At 45.2% G+C, this 16,769-nt stretch overlaps 1 protein-coding gene across 1 annotated transcript in view; it reads right to left on the minus strand.

Moving 5' to 3' along the window:
- Positions 1-2,503: 2,503 nt before the first annotated feature.
- MAP3K20 (mitogen-activated protein kinase kinase kinase 20) overlaps positions 2,504-16,769 on the minus strand; it is a 93,118-nt gene continuing 78,852 nt past the window's right edge. The window contains exons 16-19 of the mRNA XM_036386487.2: positions 12,572-12,688; positions 10,953-11,027; positions 9,780-9,930; positions 2,504-5,506 (exon numbers count right to left, since the gene is read on the minus strand). Coding sequence (XP_036242380.1) covers positions 4,827-5,506; positions 9,780-9,930; positions 10,953-11,027; positions 12,572-12,688 — 1,023 coding nt within the window. The 3' untranslated portion in view covers positions 2,504-4,826. The remainder of the gene's footprint in view (positions 5,507-9,779; positions 9,931-10,952; positions 11,028-12,571; positions 12,689-16,769) is intronic.

Consider the following 16,769-nt stretch of genomic DNA (forward strand, 5'->3'; position numbering starts at 1 on the left):
CCCCCGCCAAAGAGCGCCCGAGGTGGCCGGGACGTGTCCCGGAGGTGTCCGGGAGGAGGCTCCGGCCCCGGGCAGGGGCTCTGGGAGCGTGGGAGGTGCTGCAGGGAAGGGCTGCACGCTGCAGCCCCATCTCGCCTTCCTCCCAGGGGGACGCTGCCTGCCATTCCTCTGTCCTCTGAGTTGTTAATCTCAAATGCCCCGTATTTACATTCACTCAAACGTGATCTTGGCAGACCCTTATTAGTGTTATTGCCTTAATAGACTTCTCCTCTCTAACCTCTAAATTTTTGCAACAAACTGGCTTGAACTGTTAAGCGTGGCAATTCATTAGATAAGAATATTACGTAAAAACCCTTTTATGGTGGACACATATACAGAAAATAACTCTGTCAGATGTAATTTTCAGAGGTAGCACAGCTATTTGATTCCATTTAGTGACATGAGATGCGAGGAGGTCTCTCAGTTTGGGGTTTTTCCACAGTTATATAAGTCACTGCCCATCTTTCCCAGCCTAAAGTAATAATAATTATTATTATTATTGCTATGTCAAAGTGCATTCTCTAGCACAATCAACAAAATCAATTGCATATTTTTGATGTACAGTCCAATGTTCTTGGCAGCAAGTCTGCAAGTTATAGAAAGTCTTAAAATACATGGGGTTTGATCCTGAGCAGCGTCAGCTGAGCTAAAGAGCAGGACAGAGGTGAGGGGTGCCATGGCTGGGGGCTGTTGTTCTCAGTGAGGCAATCCCTGCTCAGTAAATCAGCTCAGCAAGTTGCCAGATTCTGGTCAGCATGCTCTCATACATGGCCAACTACTAGAAATAATCTGTGGGAGCAGATAAGATAGAGCAAAACTGCAGTAGCCAGTTTTTTCTTTAAAAAGTAAACCATGTCCAAAACCACCCATCCCCATTTCACAGCAAGAAAGCAGGTTCTCAGGGGGCAGTAGCTCAGTCATGGCAGAGCTGGGGGAGGCACAAATGGGCACTCTCCCCTCCCAGCTGAACGGGGACTTGCCCTGACTGTATGCAAACAAAAGCAGCCTGTGTCTGCAGGCCTGGGCAGCGTTTTTGCTCCAGGGAGTCTCACATTCAGTGCTGCCCTGCTTAGGAGCAGGGTTTCACAGGCACTTGAATGCCAGCTGGTTCACAGCACAGCCTCTGACCTGCAGGACACAGGGGACAAGCTCCTGGAGAGTGCAGTGCCACCCAGAGCTGCTGGTCTGGCTGTCACTCCCTCTGTGGAGCAGCTCCCCAGGACACTCCTCTCTTACAGCCAGTCCTGATGGCAGTGGCAGGTACCCCAGTGCTGCTGGGGAAACCTGTGCTCTTAAGAAGCCAACAGGGTCAGATCCAGCTCTGGGCCACCAAGCTGAAGAAGAATGATTGCTACCCTCAGCGGTAAGTGACTGCTCTCCATTCTCCTGTTCTTTCCCATTTTTTTAAGACATTCTTAGGTATATGGGAAAGACAAAAAAAAAAAAAAAAGAAAACCACATTGAAAAATCTGAACCACATATCTTGTTGGCAGAAAAGGAAAGTTTATTTCCTCATGCTATGAAGACATCAGCTGTGGAGGTAAAGCCTGTAAAATTTCAGAAAACCAAGGACCATGATGCTGAGGTTAACCGGCTCTTCCTATCTGAACTGAGCACTGCTTCCTCCCTCACAACCCACCCACAGGGTCAAGAACCAATTGCTGGGGAGAGATGCTGCTGTTCACCATGAAACTTTCCTGCTGATGTCTGGCATCCAGAGAGAGCGGGGCAGCTCTGTGATTCCCACAAGATCCAGAGAAAAATGCTGTTGAATGAACAGATAAAATGCTGCTGAATGAACAGAAAGACTCTGTGTAAGCTCTGGCAGCAAGTCTCACATTAAAAAAAAAAAAAAAGGAAAAGAAAATATGATTTTGTAAATATTCTCTCAATAGGATGCAAATACTCACTCGCTTTGGACATCCTGTTCTGAATCTGCCTTCATGAGCTCTTTGCTGTTTTTCATCATCCACTCCAGCAGGCATCTCAGAGCTCGTTTCTTACAATTCAGAGCATTTTAAACCCTGGAAGAGGAAAATGCAGGTACCTTTTGGGGATTAAGAAAACATCAGCATCCAAGCATGGAGATATGAAGCCCAAGAGAAAGAAAAGCCAAGAAACCAAGGGGCAGCTCTACAGCAGTGGTATTTTGTGCCCCTCTGAGAGTCAGCCATGGAGGGAGGGTATGGCAGCTGCAGCACTGCCAAGGATATGTGTGTGGATGGAGGATAGTGTGTCCAGCTCCTGGCATGCAAACCTAGACATAATGGTACTTCAATATGGTTGCCTTTAACAGATCTGTAAGAAAATCCTAAACGAACATAACATGGCTCCCTTCCAAAGAGCATTTCCTGAGGCGTAGTTGCCCAAGACAGTCTGATTTTACACATTGCTGTGCATGGTCTTCTAGCTGCATGTTAGTAAAACATGAAAAAAAAGGTTCAGCTTTGTAAAATACTGGGGGTATGTGTAAGAATGTAAGCACATTTTTATTTATAACGAATTATCATCAAGATAGAGAGTAGCCACATCAAAAGTGACAAAAAACAAGATAGAAAACTAAATCTTGCTAAATTTTTTTTCACAAGTTTACTCAGTGTTGCTTTAACCAGCAATGCTGGTACAGCAAAAGGATTTCTAATCAGTCACTAATGCATGATTGTTTAATTTTAATGGGCATGATCAATACCATCCGCTCCTTCTTTAAATGCTAATGAACACTTTAATACAACAGATGTGGACAAACAGTACATTGCAGATTAAAATTAGGCACGGCATTAAATAGCCTACAAACAGCAGAGGAATCCTGCTGGACATCTTGATGAACAACCACAGACAGCTGATGAATCTTGAACTGCCACCACCAGCCCACAGTATCTCAGGCTTGTACAACTGCACTGCCATCCTGATCGTCCTAGAAGAGAAAGGTGACCTTCCAAACTCTTGCAATCTCTTTCTTAGGATTTGTACAGGCCCAACTGTGATTCCTGAGATACATATCCAAATTTTAGTAACACAAGCACATTCTGAGCAACTACTCTCAGTTGGTATCCTACAGCCCATTTTAGTCATGGCAAGAAATGTCAGGGAAGGATCTCCAACCTAGACAAAATCCCAGTCCCCTGCTTGTGACAGAGAAACATCCAGTGCTAGATTGTCCATGTCCCTCAAATTAGTTGTCAGGCTCAGTAAACCAGGGTCAGAAGCTGGGTAACTAGCTTTCAGCCAGTTTGAAGCCAACAAGAAAATGGCAAACTTTGATACCAAAGGGCATCACATGCAGCTGAATTCACTTCAAGGTAAAGCTTATATTTTTTCTGCTCTAAACTGTTGTCAGAGGAAAAGGCACTTGAGTGACAGAAATCCAAATCCTGATACCTGGTGTCATTTGTGTCTTGCTCCATTGGTTTTGGTGGATCTGTCCTGAATTCATGAAATGTGAGTCCCAGTCCACTCTGGTAGGTATTGGAAACTCATTCCAGGGCTCAGCCCTCACTGGGGCTGGTGGCAATCAGAAAAAGGAGAGCTGCAAGTACCCACAGGAGTGGCCTTTGTGTGGAGCAGGGACTTTACATGTCCTTTAGACCATCCAGTGACAGGGCTGTGGTGATACCCCCTCACCCTGAGCAGGTGATGTGCCTGCAGCTCTGCCGGCATCGCTCACCATGGTGTGCCAGCAAGGGATGGGTGCTGTGCAGCACCCTGTTCAAAGGCATCTCTAATTTACAGTTCCTTGGCTTTCAGAGGGTACCATGCAATGCTTTGGGTTCAGCTTCCTTTATCTGTTTCTTCCTTTTTTTCTCTCTTGCATCTTGTGAAACCCAAACTTTTTTTTCTCCTTTTTAATTGTGTAAAATCAACTTGGAGTGAAAAGGCCACGAAGAAACTTTCTGACGCCAACTGAGTCTAAGCTGTGTCTTTGTTCTCAGCAGAGCTAAAGACCACATTAATCAGAAACTTTGCTGACCTTGTCTTTACTACCTGAATACTGAAAGACAAAAGTGACACAGTCTGGCCACATTTAAAAATTCAATTAAAAAATACCAGCTGCACAGGGATAAATATTATTATAGACCTCAGTGGGGTTAGTTGTAACTATGATAAAGGCAATGCCTTCTTCTCACTCTATTTTAATTTTTTTTCCCCCAAAAGAATAAAGCCTAGTTTTTGATTCTCCTTCTGATTAAGACAACTGTGTACGTGACAGAGTGTGCTCAGTGGTGTTGGGTAACTAATGTTGGGGCTTTTATTAAGGAACAAAGTAAGAAATTCCTGAGAAGGAGAAGTGGAGAAGTGAAGCTACCAAAGTGGACCTGAAGAAAACTGTCCTTGTGTCCCTTTTTTTCAGACTATGCTGAAATATATACCTCTTCCTATAGCCCTGGCAGAAGCAGACTAGACAAGGGGTGAGAAGACCCTGCTTAGAGCTGGACTCAGCACTTAGAAGCAAAGTGAGGTGAGGAGAGAGGTAACAGCACAACTCTCCCAAGGATGAAACTGAGAGCCTTTCACTGTGGCACCTGGTTGTGCCTTACGGAATTTATTTTTGACATATTAAGCAAATGAGTGGATGTCCAGTCAGCTGAGAACATGAGCAGCCAAACAGAGGGGAGAAAACCAAATTAAATCCCTTGGTGCTGACAATGACCGGAGGAGAGGTGGCAGCTCTCCCTGTCCGCTGGCAGGCCCCAGCCAGGTGGGTACCAGCTTCGGTGCAGCAAATTGAACAGGAGCAGGCATATCTTCTCTAGGTTGAACGTTCAGTTAAATAAAGGGCCAAATTCCTCTCAGAACGTCCTCCGGCCCCGCCAGCTCCCCCTGGCTCTCTCCTTTCCCGGCTTGCCGGCGGCTTGCCTGTGGGGTTTCCTTGCGTGCTGCACCTTTATCCACCCGCCCTCGCTGGCTCTGCTCTCCCCTTCGCCCCTCCTGGGCTCGCCGTCACCCTGTGGGGGCATGCCAGGGATGGCCGAGGGCTGCGGAGGGGCGCGGGGGTACCTGCGGTGCTGGGAAGCCGGGGGGCCCGCGGGCAGAGCAGTCCTGCCGGGCCTTGCCGAGGGCCGCGGGGGCACCGGGGAGCCGGTCCCGCTGCGCCGCCCGCCCGAGGAGCTGCGGGAGGCAGCGCCGTGCGAGGCGGTCCTGCCCTGGCCGGCAGACCTGTCCCTCTCTGAAGGGGTGTCAGAGGCCGTGCTGGAGGCGCTGCTGCCTTTTGAGTTCAAGTGCAGATTGGAAAGGTTTCTCATCAAGCTGTGCGATAGGGGAGAGGAGTTCCTCGAGTGGCTGATGGACGTGAGCTGCTGGCTGACGGGAGCGCGCGTCCTCCGGACGGCCGCGGCGTACGAGTCCTGGCTGCGCAGGTAGGGCAGGTAGTGCGTGACCGTGCTCGGGCTGTGCGGGTGGCCGTGCTGGAGGGAAATGGCCTTTGCTAGCTGCTGCATGCGCAGGGTCTGCATCCACTGACTGTCAGTGCCTGGCGAGGGAAGGGAAACAGAGTCAGCTTTCTGTGAATCGATGGAAAACCGCTCTCAGGTTTACCGAAGGTGTGAGGTTACGTACCAGGGTTTCTCTCAGAAGAACCTCAAACCACCCTTCCCCTCCCAGCCTTGCAGCAAATAGTCCTAGATTTGAGTATGTTCAATGTTATGCTTGAACATAATGTTGGGCTTTTAACATAACAACTGATACAAATATTTCTGATGCCACTGCAGATTACGGAGCTTAGACTAGAAGACGGTTACTGAGCCATCCACCTGGCTGTTCAGGTGGGTTCCCACCCCCAAGTGCCTTCTGGTCATTTGAACCCAACCTGGTTTTAAACATGCCCTGTGATGCTCTTGGCAGCCTCAGCAGATTTCTCCACAGCTTTCATTAGAAAAGAGCCTGGAGACCTCTGGAGCTGACACAGAGGTCACCCCAAGGTACTGCTGCAACATTGCCTTCCAGCTGCACCCATCGCAGCTGGCACAGCCGTGCTGTTCACAGCCCAGCACAGAGGAAGCAGTGCAGAGCCAGTGCAAATCCCAGCTGCAGCAGCCACATTCACCTCCTCTGCCTCCAATTTCTTTTCAAACTGCTACACACCATTAAAAACCAGAGCTACTTTAGTTGTTGTTGCTACTGAAAATTCAGAATTCAATCTACTTTGCATCCAGCTTCATGCAGAAAACTGACTCTGTATGTGGAAAAGTCAGTGAGGCATTAGGCTTCAGGCAGGCTGGCTCAGACAGTGCTTAACTGAGAGCAACTCAGGGTATTACAGTTCCCTCTACACCTACTGTCACAGCCCTGGGGTTGTAACAAAAGTTGTAGCTTTCAGAGATCACACTGAAGTGGTTTTGAAAGTCAGTCCTGTGGTTTCCATGAAAGCCTTTAGCAAATACAATAGCTGTAAATTTTCCATTTGAACTGCAAAGGCTGCCTGGTTTGCTACTTTGTGGGTAGAGCAGAGAACAGGATTTCCTCTTATCTGAGGCCACAGCTCTGGCCAAAGACTCATGGGGAGCAGCTAAAATAATTTTGTTCTAGAGAGATTTGAATTATTTGTCCTTAAAGATTGCTAATATCATTCCAACAAGAAAGCATAACCCTCTCTGCCTCTCGCTGGAACACTTCATTGACCATGGGGAGTTTTGTGGGAGCTGGATAGCAGCTCTGTCCTCATTAGGATTTCTCCTGTTAAAATGTAATGGATGATCTCTTCAACTCCTCTTTTCCCCAGACTTTGTTTGAATCCAAAGAGATTTAAATCACTTCAACTTATTGTCAAGTATGTCAAAAAGAAACTGTCTTCCCTGTCATAGTGTGTATGACACTGACACAGCAGATAGCTCCACCTGCACTCAGAGGTGAACCTTCTTTCACAGAAAGACAGATGGGAATTGCCTCCTCTGCTTCTCAACCTCCTTGAAAGTCTTGGTTTCAAAAGAAACATGCATGCCAACATGTACTTGCTAGAAACTATTGCCTCTGCCATTCCCCCGTGCCCTCTGACCAAGGCTGTGGATGTAAATCACCGACCTCATAAACCTGGAAACAGCAGGCTCAGGACTCAAGTTTGGATCTTCATTTGTTATCAACACTCAGGTGGCCCTCACATGTGCTATGGGACTAGTGCTGATCTCCCTGAACAAGGGGCTCCCTTCAGGCTGCTCAGTCCTTGCTCCTTACAGCCAACAGCAGCTGCCAGCCCAGGATCCAGCTGCCCAGCAAGGATCTCCAGTGTGCCCTCTGGGGCTGGGAGAAGGAGCTTCTCATGCCTCTCATGGGCTGGGGGGCTTCTCCCTCACGTGGTCTCTGACCCACCATCTCTGTACACTGAGCTCTGTGCGGTAGCCCACAGAGGTAGTTATTTTAGCCTATTAGACAGGTATTACCCTTACCTTTGTGCTTGGATTTGGTGGTCTTTTAAACCTGGGATAGGTGGTCTGGTAAAGAAGACAGGCCAGAAGGTTTGCTAGAGCTGAGGCACAGCTTTCATGCTGGCTGGTAACCCACCTCCTTTGAACAGTGCCTATTCAATTGGCTGCTGACAAAACATTAGTGCTTCCATGTAACTCCTCCAGTGTGCCAAAGGGACAGACAAGCTCTCCCACCACTCACTGAAAAAAAAGCAACCATTTGGGTTTACAGCAGCTGAGCCAACCTGTGAAGATACACACCACACTTGGTATGGCTGCAGGGCTCGTCACCCCAAAACCAGGGTAACTTCTATCTGCAAAGCTAATCTGGAGTAAAGATGTATCTTTCAGACATGTTCTAGGTTTCACTTACATTATAAAATGTAATTGTGTTGCAAATGGATCATAATTGCTTAGGAATAAGTACACTCGTGTTAGATGTGTCTGCACTTCAAACCCAGCACCTCTCAATTCACAGGGCCATTCTTCTACAGTTGCCAGTAGTGTAAAAAATTGAGAAATTCCTCCTCTGCTCACTGGTATCTTGTTCCAGTTCCTGTACTGCTGGAACAAGGTGTCCCAACCCAAACATTTCTGTAGCCCTACCGTGAACTCATAGTGAAAAACAGCTTGGCTAACAAACATCTTTACAAAAACAACAGCAGGTCTTAAAGGCAGAACTGTGCTAGAGTCAACTGAGATGAGTGTGAATCTGTCAGCAGCATAAATGTATTAGGAAATGAAAACTGCATTGTAAAGCCCACTGCATTATTAAACATACCTCACTGAACAAATTAAGCTCCAGAAGCCATAACAAACACCATTCCAGAGGTCAGACAATGATGAGCCAGGGCTGGCTCAAATGGGCAAGCTGAGCTGTGGAAGAAGAATGCTGTGGGAAGATTTCCACAATTCCTCAGAGAAGAGCAGGATGTCAGGAGCACCTGGGCCTGCCAGGCTGGCAGTATTGTACTTGTCAAAACAGTGCATCATCCACAGGGGACTCCTTGTCTCTAAGGCTACGGCCTCAGTATGTGTGTCCCCCTGCAAGAGCCCTGGCCAGAGCAAGAGCACCCACACATCTCTAACAGGAGGGGCCCTTTGTCCAACCACCACATCTGTGCAAAGCTGTGTGCTGGGTGGCTAAGGGTGGGAGGGAAGAGCTGGACAAAGCACTCCAGTCGAGTGTGAGCTTATCACCATGGACTCCTTCCAGCCTGCTTCCTACAGGAGCATACAGGGCATCCCCCTTACCCTTCAGAGACAGGCAACAGGCAGCTCTGCCAGGGGGAAAAATGGATCTGATGGCCACCAATGTAAGCAATTAATCAGGGACATCAAGACTGGAGGCAGCCTGTGCTGCAATGATCATGCATTGGTAGTGTTTGCAGTCCTGAGGGACATGGGTTGGGTAGTTAGGCCCATGAATTTTAGGAAAACAGACTTCCAGCTCCTCAAGGACATAAGGAAAGGATCCCCTGGGGACAAGGGAGTGGAATAGAGCTGACAGATCTTTAAGGAAGTCTTTCAGAGAGTGCAAGAGCTCTCCAGGAGCAAGAAACTGGACAAAGAAGGTAAGAGACTGGTGTGTCTGAGTACGGAAGTGCTGGTAAAAGTAAGGGGGAAAAAGCGAATGCACAGGAAGTGGAAACAAGGACAGGTAGCCTGGGAAAAGTATAGATATGAAGTTTGTTTGTATAGGGATCTAGTGAGGAAGGGCAAAACAAAGCTGAAACTGAACCTGGCAAGGGATGCAAAGAATAACAAGAAGGGTTTCAGCTATGTTAACAAAATAAGAACTTCAAAGAAGGGGTACCCCCTGATAAACAGCACTGGAAAACTGGTAACAACAGATGGGGAGAAGGCTTTGTCTCAATCTTCAATGTCAGCCTCTCTTCCCACACCTATTAAGTCAATAGACAACAGGATGAGGACTGGGGGAGCTTCCTGATCTTAACATCAGTGGACAAGGGAAGAGCTACAGATGTCATTTATCTGGACTTTTGTAAAGCCTTTGACATGATCCCCAACATCCTCCTCTCTAAACTGGTCAGAGATGGATTTGAGAATGGACTGTTAGGATAAGGAATTGGTTGAATGGTTGCATCCAGAGGTCAATAGCTCAGAGTCCTGGTGTACATCAGGGACAAGTGGTGTCCCTGAGGGTCCATGTTGGGACCAGTGCTATTTATAATCTTCATCACTGACATACAGAGGGATTGAGTGCACCCTCAGCACACCTGCAGGTGACACCAAGCTGAGTGGGTGACATGCACTGACTTTTTGCTGTCCTCCCCATACATGCCCTGCCCATGTCAGCAATAAAGTTCACGTGTGTTGACTTACCAGAGTCAGATCTGCTCCGTGAATTCCCCTCCGAACTGGGCAGCGAGGTCTGTATCAGGAGCTGTACTGCCTCAACCTCATCCTGTGCTTTCAGCTTGCTCCAGCAGATAGCCTGGATGTGCCTTGTGCTTTTGGGAGCTCTAACATCACTCTGCTCAGGAAGGACACAACAAGTGTGAGGATATAACAACAAACACACAACACACCAAACTCCCCTATGAGGGAACTTCCACTAGTGCCTGGGTGGCAGCAGTTGTTTCAATATAGAGCCTGTTTTGCAAAACCACTTAGCTAGTTCTCAAATATTTTTAGACTCAAGATAATTTTGGCTGGTACTTGTGATTATGCTAAAAATGTGGTAGTGAATAACTGCTTCAATTCTTGTACCCTGCGGAGGAAAGATCTGAAGGCCTTCCTCTAAAACACAAAAATACATTTTATTAGTTCTGTTAATGAGGATCAAATGTGCACTGCTTTCTACTAAAAGAGGTAGGACTAAGGTATTTTTGCAGGGGGGTCCCCAACAAAATTTTCCTGGAGTATCCTTCCGTTTGCTGTTAAGGACCTATGACCCCTGAGAGAAACTTCAGCCTGAAATAAAACTACTTCTTTACTTCTGGCAAAAGCAAGCAAGGTCCAGGATTTACCCATCGCTCCATCACTGCCTGAATGCTTGGTCAGGACAGAGCTGGAATCTCATTTATTAACCTTCTTCTGACATACAGAGTTAGTCTTTAAAAAATCAGTATTGTAAGTAACTGCAAACTTTTTTTACAAAACTAATTTCTATCACATCAAATTGTATTCTGGGTTTTATTTTATCTTATTCTTGATTTCTCTTTTTTTTTTCTATTTCTTCTCTGCTCTCCTAATTAGCACATCATTGAAAAGAGAAAAACGAGCCTCTTTAAATAATGCAAGCAACACTGACCATTACACTTCAAGCAAAAGGAGCTTTCATCCTTGGGAGGAAGGATCATCCCAGGCAGCAGTCTGAGGCCATTGTCTCTGTAAACTTCATTCAGCTTTTGCTCTGAACTTTATATTTTACAACTAATTACAGGCTGCTGAGAACTTGATTATAGGATATAACAAAGCCAGAGGATGTTATTTCACACCTCCTGTGTAGGTTTTGTCCTGGATCAACTATTTTATTTGTTTCTTAGAGCTTACCTCATATGTAACAACACATTCTACAGACTGGTGCTCTTCTATGCCCACAATCCATTTCTCCATTACAAAAGGTGGCTGGAAAAAACATGGTGGGAGTTTTATAAGGTGCTCTTCATCGCCCAACTTGTTTCTAAATCACCCAGAAGGGATTTATATTTGCCTCTTTTCATTCATTCCTATATTGCTAACATCAATACTTTCCTTAAAATTCTGTGAGACAAAGCAGTATAATTTTGAAATATTTACTTCCTCGTTTACAAAAGGAAATGAGAAGAGATTGCCATACAAAACACACAGCAGATGAGACAACATGGAATATTTTCAGGGGGGCATGAACCTTTTTCAATTTTGTGTGTGTACACTTTTTCTTCTGCTAGATTTACAGAGGAAAGCAAGAACAAATATCTAGAGATTCTCAAAGATATTTCTTGACAAATATAAAAATGTTGAAGTATGTGAAAAGTTAGTCTTACTGTATCTAGTTGTTAGTTTAATTAACTTCATGCCTTTTTTAAAGGAAAAATTGAAATGTCCAAGATTAAAATCAGACAGAAAACTAATGATAATAATAAGAAAAGTAATAATAATAACAAAAAAAAAATCACAAGTGTTGTTCCAGAAATGACTAACCATAAAAATAGTGTTAGCATTAATTAAATATTAGAATATTTTTTGGCAAATACACCTATATCACATTTTCCTTAAAATTCTGACTGTTGACAATCTGTTTTTCTAAAGGAAAAAATGACTAAAAGTTTCCCCCCCAATTTTGCCACAAAAATTCACAGTTAAAAGCACTCAAGAGTTTGGGTGTTTTTACCAGTGCACATTAGAGCAGCATTCTAATTGGCAATCAAGCTGTATATTTTTTCAGTTAGAAATTTATTTTGTTAGCTATTATCAAGTGGAGCATATTAATAAAAACAAACAATTAAAATAATAGCTAACAAAATGCCCTCTGCATCAACAAAACTTCTGTTCCTTAGGGAAAAGCAGTCTAAATGCTTACTGGCAAATATTTACAGGCAGGTTCTGACACAGGGTAAAATGCTCAGTGCCAATGAATTGCAGATGTTCAGTGCTGTACTGTCTGCGATGGATTTCAGTCTTTGCAATTCACTGGTGCATGAAAGAGAGAGTTTTAGAACCAGATAAAAGTTCTAAAACCACACACACACACAAAAAAAAAAAAAAAAAAAAAAAAAAAAGAGAGAGAGAAGAAAAAAGAAAGAGAAAAAAAACCGACAAAACCCCCCAGACAAATCGCATGAGGTTTCTGGAACATTTAAATTGGTTTCTTCTCTTGAAAAATAAAGCAATTTTTGGAACATTCGTTTCATTAAAACAGGTAATAAATTCAGAGGATATAACATGGAATTAAAACAAGAAAATATAAATTAGTTCCTTCTCTTATTTTTCTATTGTAAACATTATTGTCAGCTTAAAGGAGAACCAAAATACCTAACTCCTATAATGATACAATTCTATTTAAAATGTGCATTTTATTTAAAAGCTGTCAAGAGATTGAGCTTCTGCAAGCACAAAAGTCGACTGCTGTGGTATTTTAATGTCTTTGTTTGAGATCTGTGAATTCCTGAAAGCTTTAAGGCTGTAAATACCTTTGTCATCTTTAAAATCTCTACATCAGGTAGGTTAGTGTTGAATGTCACATCTTTTATGTAGGTTATTGCAATTTCATCCCCGTCCATCTCCATGTACATTTTCCATTTACAATCCTATGAATAATAAAAAAAAGAGTGCTGGATTGTTAGAATACAAATAGGAAAAGAAAACCCAACAACAAAACCCAAAATGAAACAAAACTGAAAGCCGAAACAACCAAAATCTAATCCTCAATATATGAAGGGAAGAAATAACCCAGTGAGAAAGTTAAGGGGCATGTACACATTTTATACATGTTTGCAGTACAGTGTTGATAATGGAAAACTCTCATTGTCTTGTTCCCTCTTCTCTCAGCTCACCCTGTGAGGCAGCTGCCACCTTGATAGGTCTGGATATCTTCTCAGGTGTGGTGTCCCTGAATGGCCTCACCTGGACAGACTGCCTGCTGGAGCATGTGGCTTGGGAGCTCTGCACACCCCAGGGCAGTGGAGGGACAGGGCAGTGATGAGAGCCACCACTTGGGGTCACAGCCAGAGCTGGCAGCCAGGCACAAGGACATTGTCCCAGTGAACCCAGGAATGAACGGACAAAGCCTGTGCAACACCTTCAAGACAATCACTCAAATAATGGGCCAAAGGATGAGCTTGTTATCACAGCCCAGTTATTTCAGATACTGAGAGCACAGTGAGGCACTGAGCATCCTCAACTTCTGCTTGCCTCCAACTGCAGTTTAATGATAAAGAAGCTCAGCTAAGAAAATAATCACAGTGAGTCTAATAAACCACAGCAATAAAAGATATCCTTAATCCCCTGATCTGAACAGTGACAACTGGCAGCATCCTGCAGGACATCCCACATGGACTGAGTGCTGGAGCTGGGGTTTGTGTCTGTGGCCAGGGAGGCTCCCACTGGGGACCAGAGACTGCCTGTCCATGGTGCAAACCAGCCAACATTTGCTGTCTGCCTGCCAGGTGCTTTGGGGATGAAATACTGTGCAGTGCACTGAGCTCCTCCAAAAATCAGTCCCCTGAAGGACCACTCTGCCACTGAAGCAGAGTGTCTCCACCCCCATACAGGAAGGAGGGAATCTTCCCTTCACAATGGCAGAAGCTCCTCCAGATGTGCCCACGGTTCAGGGGTCTGTGTCTGCCACATGCCACCTGTAAGGCAGGTGTGGGCTCAGCGCTTGCAGAAGGTAGTTTTCACCTTGGTTTTGCTCAGAAAAACTTTCAGTGGGGACACAGATGGACACTTAGGGCCACGGGCTTGTGTAAGCAGTTATTTGCACAGACAAACATATAGCAGCCTAAAAGTTACCCATTTGCACAGGTGGTGCATCTGTGGTGTCTGCACGTGTGTCTCTCACAAGTGTAACACAGGAGCTCAGCCCTCAGAAAGCTCAAAGCTTTCCATCACACATTGAATTGGAAATTCCAAATTAAAAGAAAACTGAAATATAATTATTTATGAACTGCAACAAGAAATTATGTTTATGACAGCATTTGGCCCTGTGTGTCCATCTGTCTGCTTTGAAAGCTTCCACATTTTACAAGCAGAGAGGCCATGCGAGTTGGTTTTCGCACTGCCCTGGTGTGAGTTTGAGCGATGGGAACTGCAGTTCAGTGGTCAGGGCACCAACCAAGACTCAGAGGCACCAAGTTCAGTTTCCAGTTCTGCTACTGGCTTCCTGTGCAACCTGCTCAGGTGCTGAAGTCACCCTGTGCCTCCATTTCCTAATCACAGACTGTATCTCCTTGCACGTTTCTTTTATGTCCTGTTTTTCGCACTTGTGAGCTGGCCCATGGAAATGCCTATCCTGTCCCAGGCAGGTTCAGCACTGTGCACTGGCTCTGACGTGAGGAGGGCACATGCTTTGAAACAGAACAGCAACAGCAAAGTGAATTGTCTCTGACTACTTCTCATCTCTCGAACTGTGCTCCTCTCCCTGCCCAATGTTCTTGTTGCCAGACTTTTTTGCAGGAGATTCATGGTAGTGCAAATCAAACCTGAGGTTAGAGACAAGATGCTTCATACATTTTTAAGTTTTACAAAAACACCAGAGCCAAGAAAAGAAAAAAATATCAACATAAAGTACTATCCTCCAGTTAGTTCAGCACATCTCCTGCCATCTCTGAGTAATACCAGTGCCAAGCACTTGAGAGCTAGAGCTGCACCTTGTGCCAGGGCTCCCATGCCCTCCTGACTCAGGATTTTGTGCTGTGCACTCACATTTCCCTGCAGACTAGATCTGACAAGTATGATCTCATTTTAATAAACAAAATAAATCAATAATAATATCATTATTATCAATAATGTCATTAATATCAATAACAATCAATAAATCATCCAGGGTCTGGCAGGGGGTGGGCACTGCCACTGCCTGTCCCCTTGCCAGGTCTGCTGCACAGGCAGCATCCCTCTCCATGCAGTCATGGATCAAACTGCCCTGTGCAGGGGTGGATACCTGAGGCCTGCACAAACACTGCCTTCCCCAGCTCTGAACTGCATCTTCACAGAAACACTCACTCTCCTGTCCCTCAAATCCAGTCCCCAAACCTTTAGATCCTCTTTGGAGCACTTTCCAGCCAGACCGTGCAGATACCAAGATACCATAACAGGATACCCGCTGTGGTCCCTCAAAAATACATGCCTCATTTTATTTGGAAAGGTTTTCATTTTGTGTTATTAGAAAATCATTACTGTAAAGGGGAAAGGGAGAATGAGAGAGAGGAGAGTCAGAGTCAAGGGGATGTTGGGAGGAAAAGGGAAAATATATTAAAAGGGAGGGAGGGAGGAAGGAAGTGGCGGAAGGAAGTGGCAGAAGGAAGGAAGTGGCAGAAGGAAGTGGCGGAATGAAGGAAGGAAGTGGCGGAAGTGGCGGAACGAAGGAAGTGGTGGAAGGAAGTGGCGGAAGGAAGTGGCGGAAGGAAGTGGCGGAAGGAAGTGGCGGAAGGAAGTGGCGGAAGGAAGTGGCGGAAGGAAGGAAGGAAGGAAGGAAGGAAGGAAGGAAGGAAGGAAGGAAGGAAGGAAGGAAGGAAGGAAGGAAGGAAGGAAGGAAGGAAGGAAGGAAGGAAGGAAGAGGTGGAAGGAAGGAAGGAAGGAAGGAAGGAAGGAAGGAAGGAAGGAAGGAAGGAAGGAAGGAAGGAAGGAAGGAAGGAAGGAAGGAAGGAAGGAAGGAAGGAAGGAAGGAAGGAAGGAAGGAAGGAAGGAAGGAAGGAAGGAAGGAAGGAAGGAAGGAAGGAAGGAAGGAAGGAAGGAAGGAAGGAAGGAAGGAAGGAAGGAAGGAAGGAAGGAAGGAAGGAAGGAAGGAAGGAAGGAAGGAAGGAAGGAAGGAAGGAAGGAAGGAAGGAAGGAAGGAAGGAAGGAAGGAAGGAAGGAAGGAAGGAAGGAAGGAAGGAAGGAAGGAAGAGGTGGAAGGAAGGAAGTGGCAAAAGGAAGTGGCGGAAGGAAGTGGTGGAAGGAAGTGGCGGAAGTGGCGGAAGTGGCGGAAGTGGCGGAAGTGGCGGAAGGAAGGAAGGAAGGAAGGAAGGAAGGAAGGAAGGAAGGAAGGAAGGAAGGAAGGAAATGGGAAAGGCAGCAGGCAGGTGACTTTAGAATCAAGGCACTTAGCAAATATCTAAGATCAGTAGTTGATTACTTGTCTTACAAACCTAGTAACCATTCTGTTCAACCAAACAGTAAATGCAAGATTTGTGTGCTGTAGAAAGGAAGGGACATACTTCCCTGTTTTCTAATGGAGTTCCAGATTCTTATAATAGGAGATACTCATCCATTTAAGCAAAAATTTGGCCAGAAAAACCAAGCATATGAATTTCAATTCTTTGATGAACTGTAGCCATATGACTTCTTAGATCAAAACTACATTTAGTGCCAGCCATATGTGGGAAAATAACTTGGAAATGGCTTGTTCAATGTGTCTGCTTGATAGATATGCTTACGTAAGTCCTTCAAAGAGACTTCCCTGGATATCTTGTCATTCAAGCATTAAAATACCTCCCAATATCTACCTGCTTGATTTTGATCTAAATTTAAAAAATCAGCTTTTTGTTTTACAAAATTATCTAGTTTCAGAACTGAAAGGCACAACGTGCAAAACTCTGTGTGAAAACATTTCCAAATAACACTTTGACAAAGGCAATAAATCAACAGCCTCTCAAAATTACTGTAGAAAAGAAAAGCAAATCACACATGTAT

Source organism: Molothrus ater, chromosome 7 (assembly GCF_012460135.2).
Source record: "Molothrus ater isolate BHLD 08-10-18 breed brown headed cowbird chromosome 7, BPBGC_Mater_1.1, whole genome shotgun sequence".
Classification (NCBI taxonomy): Eukaryota; Metazoa; Chordata; class Aves; order Passeriformes; family Icteridae; genus Molothrus; species Molothrus ater.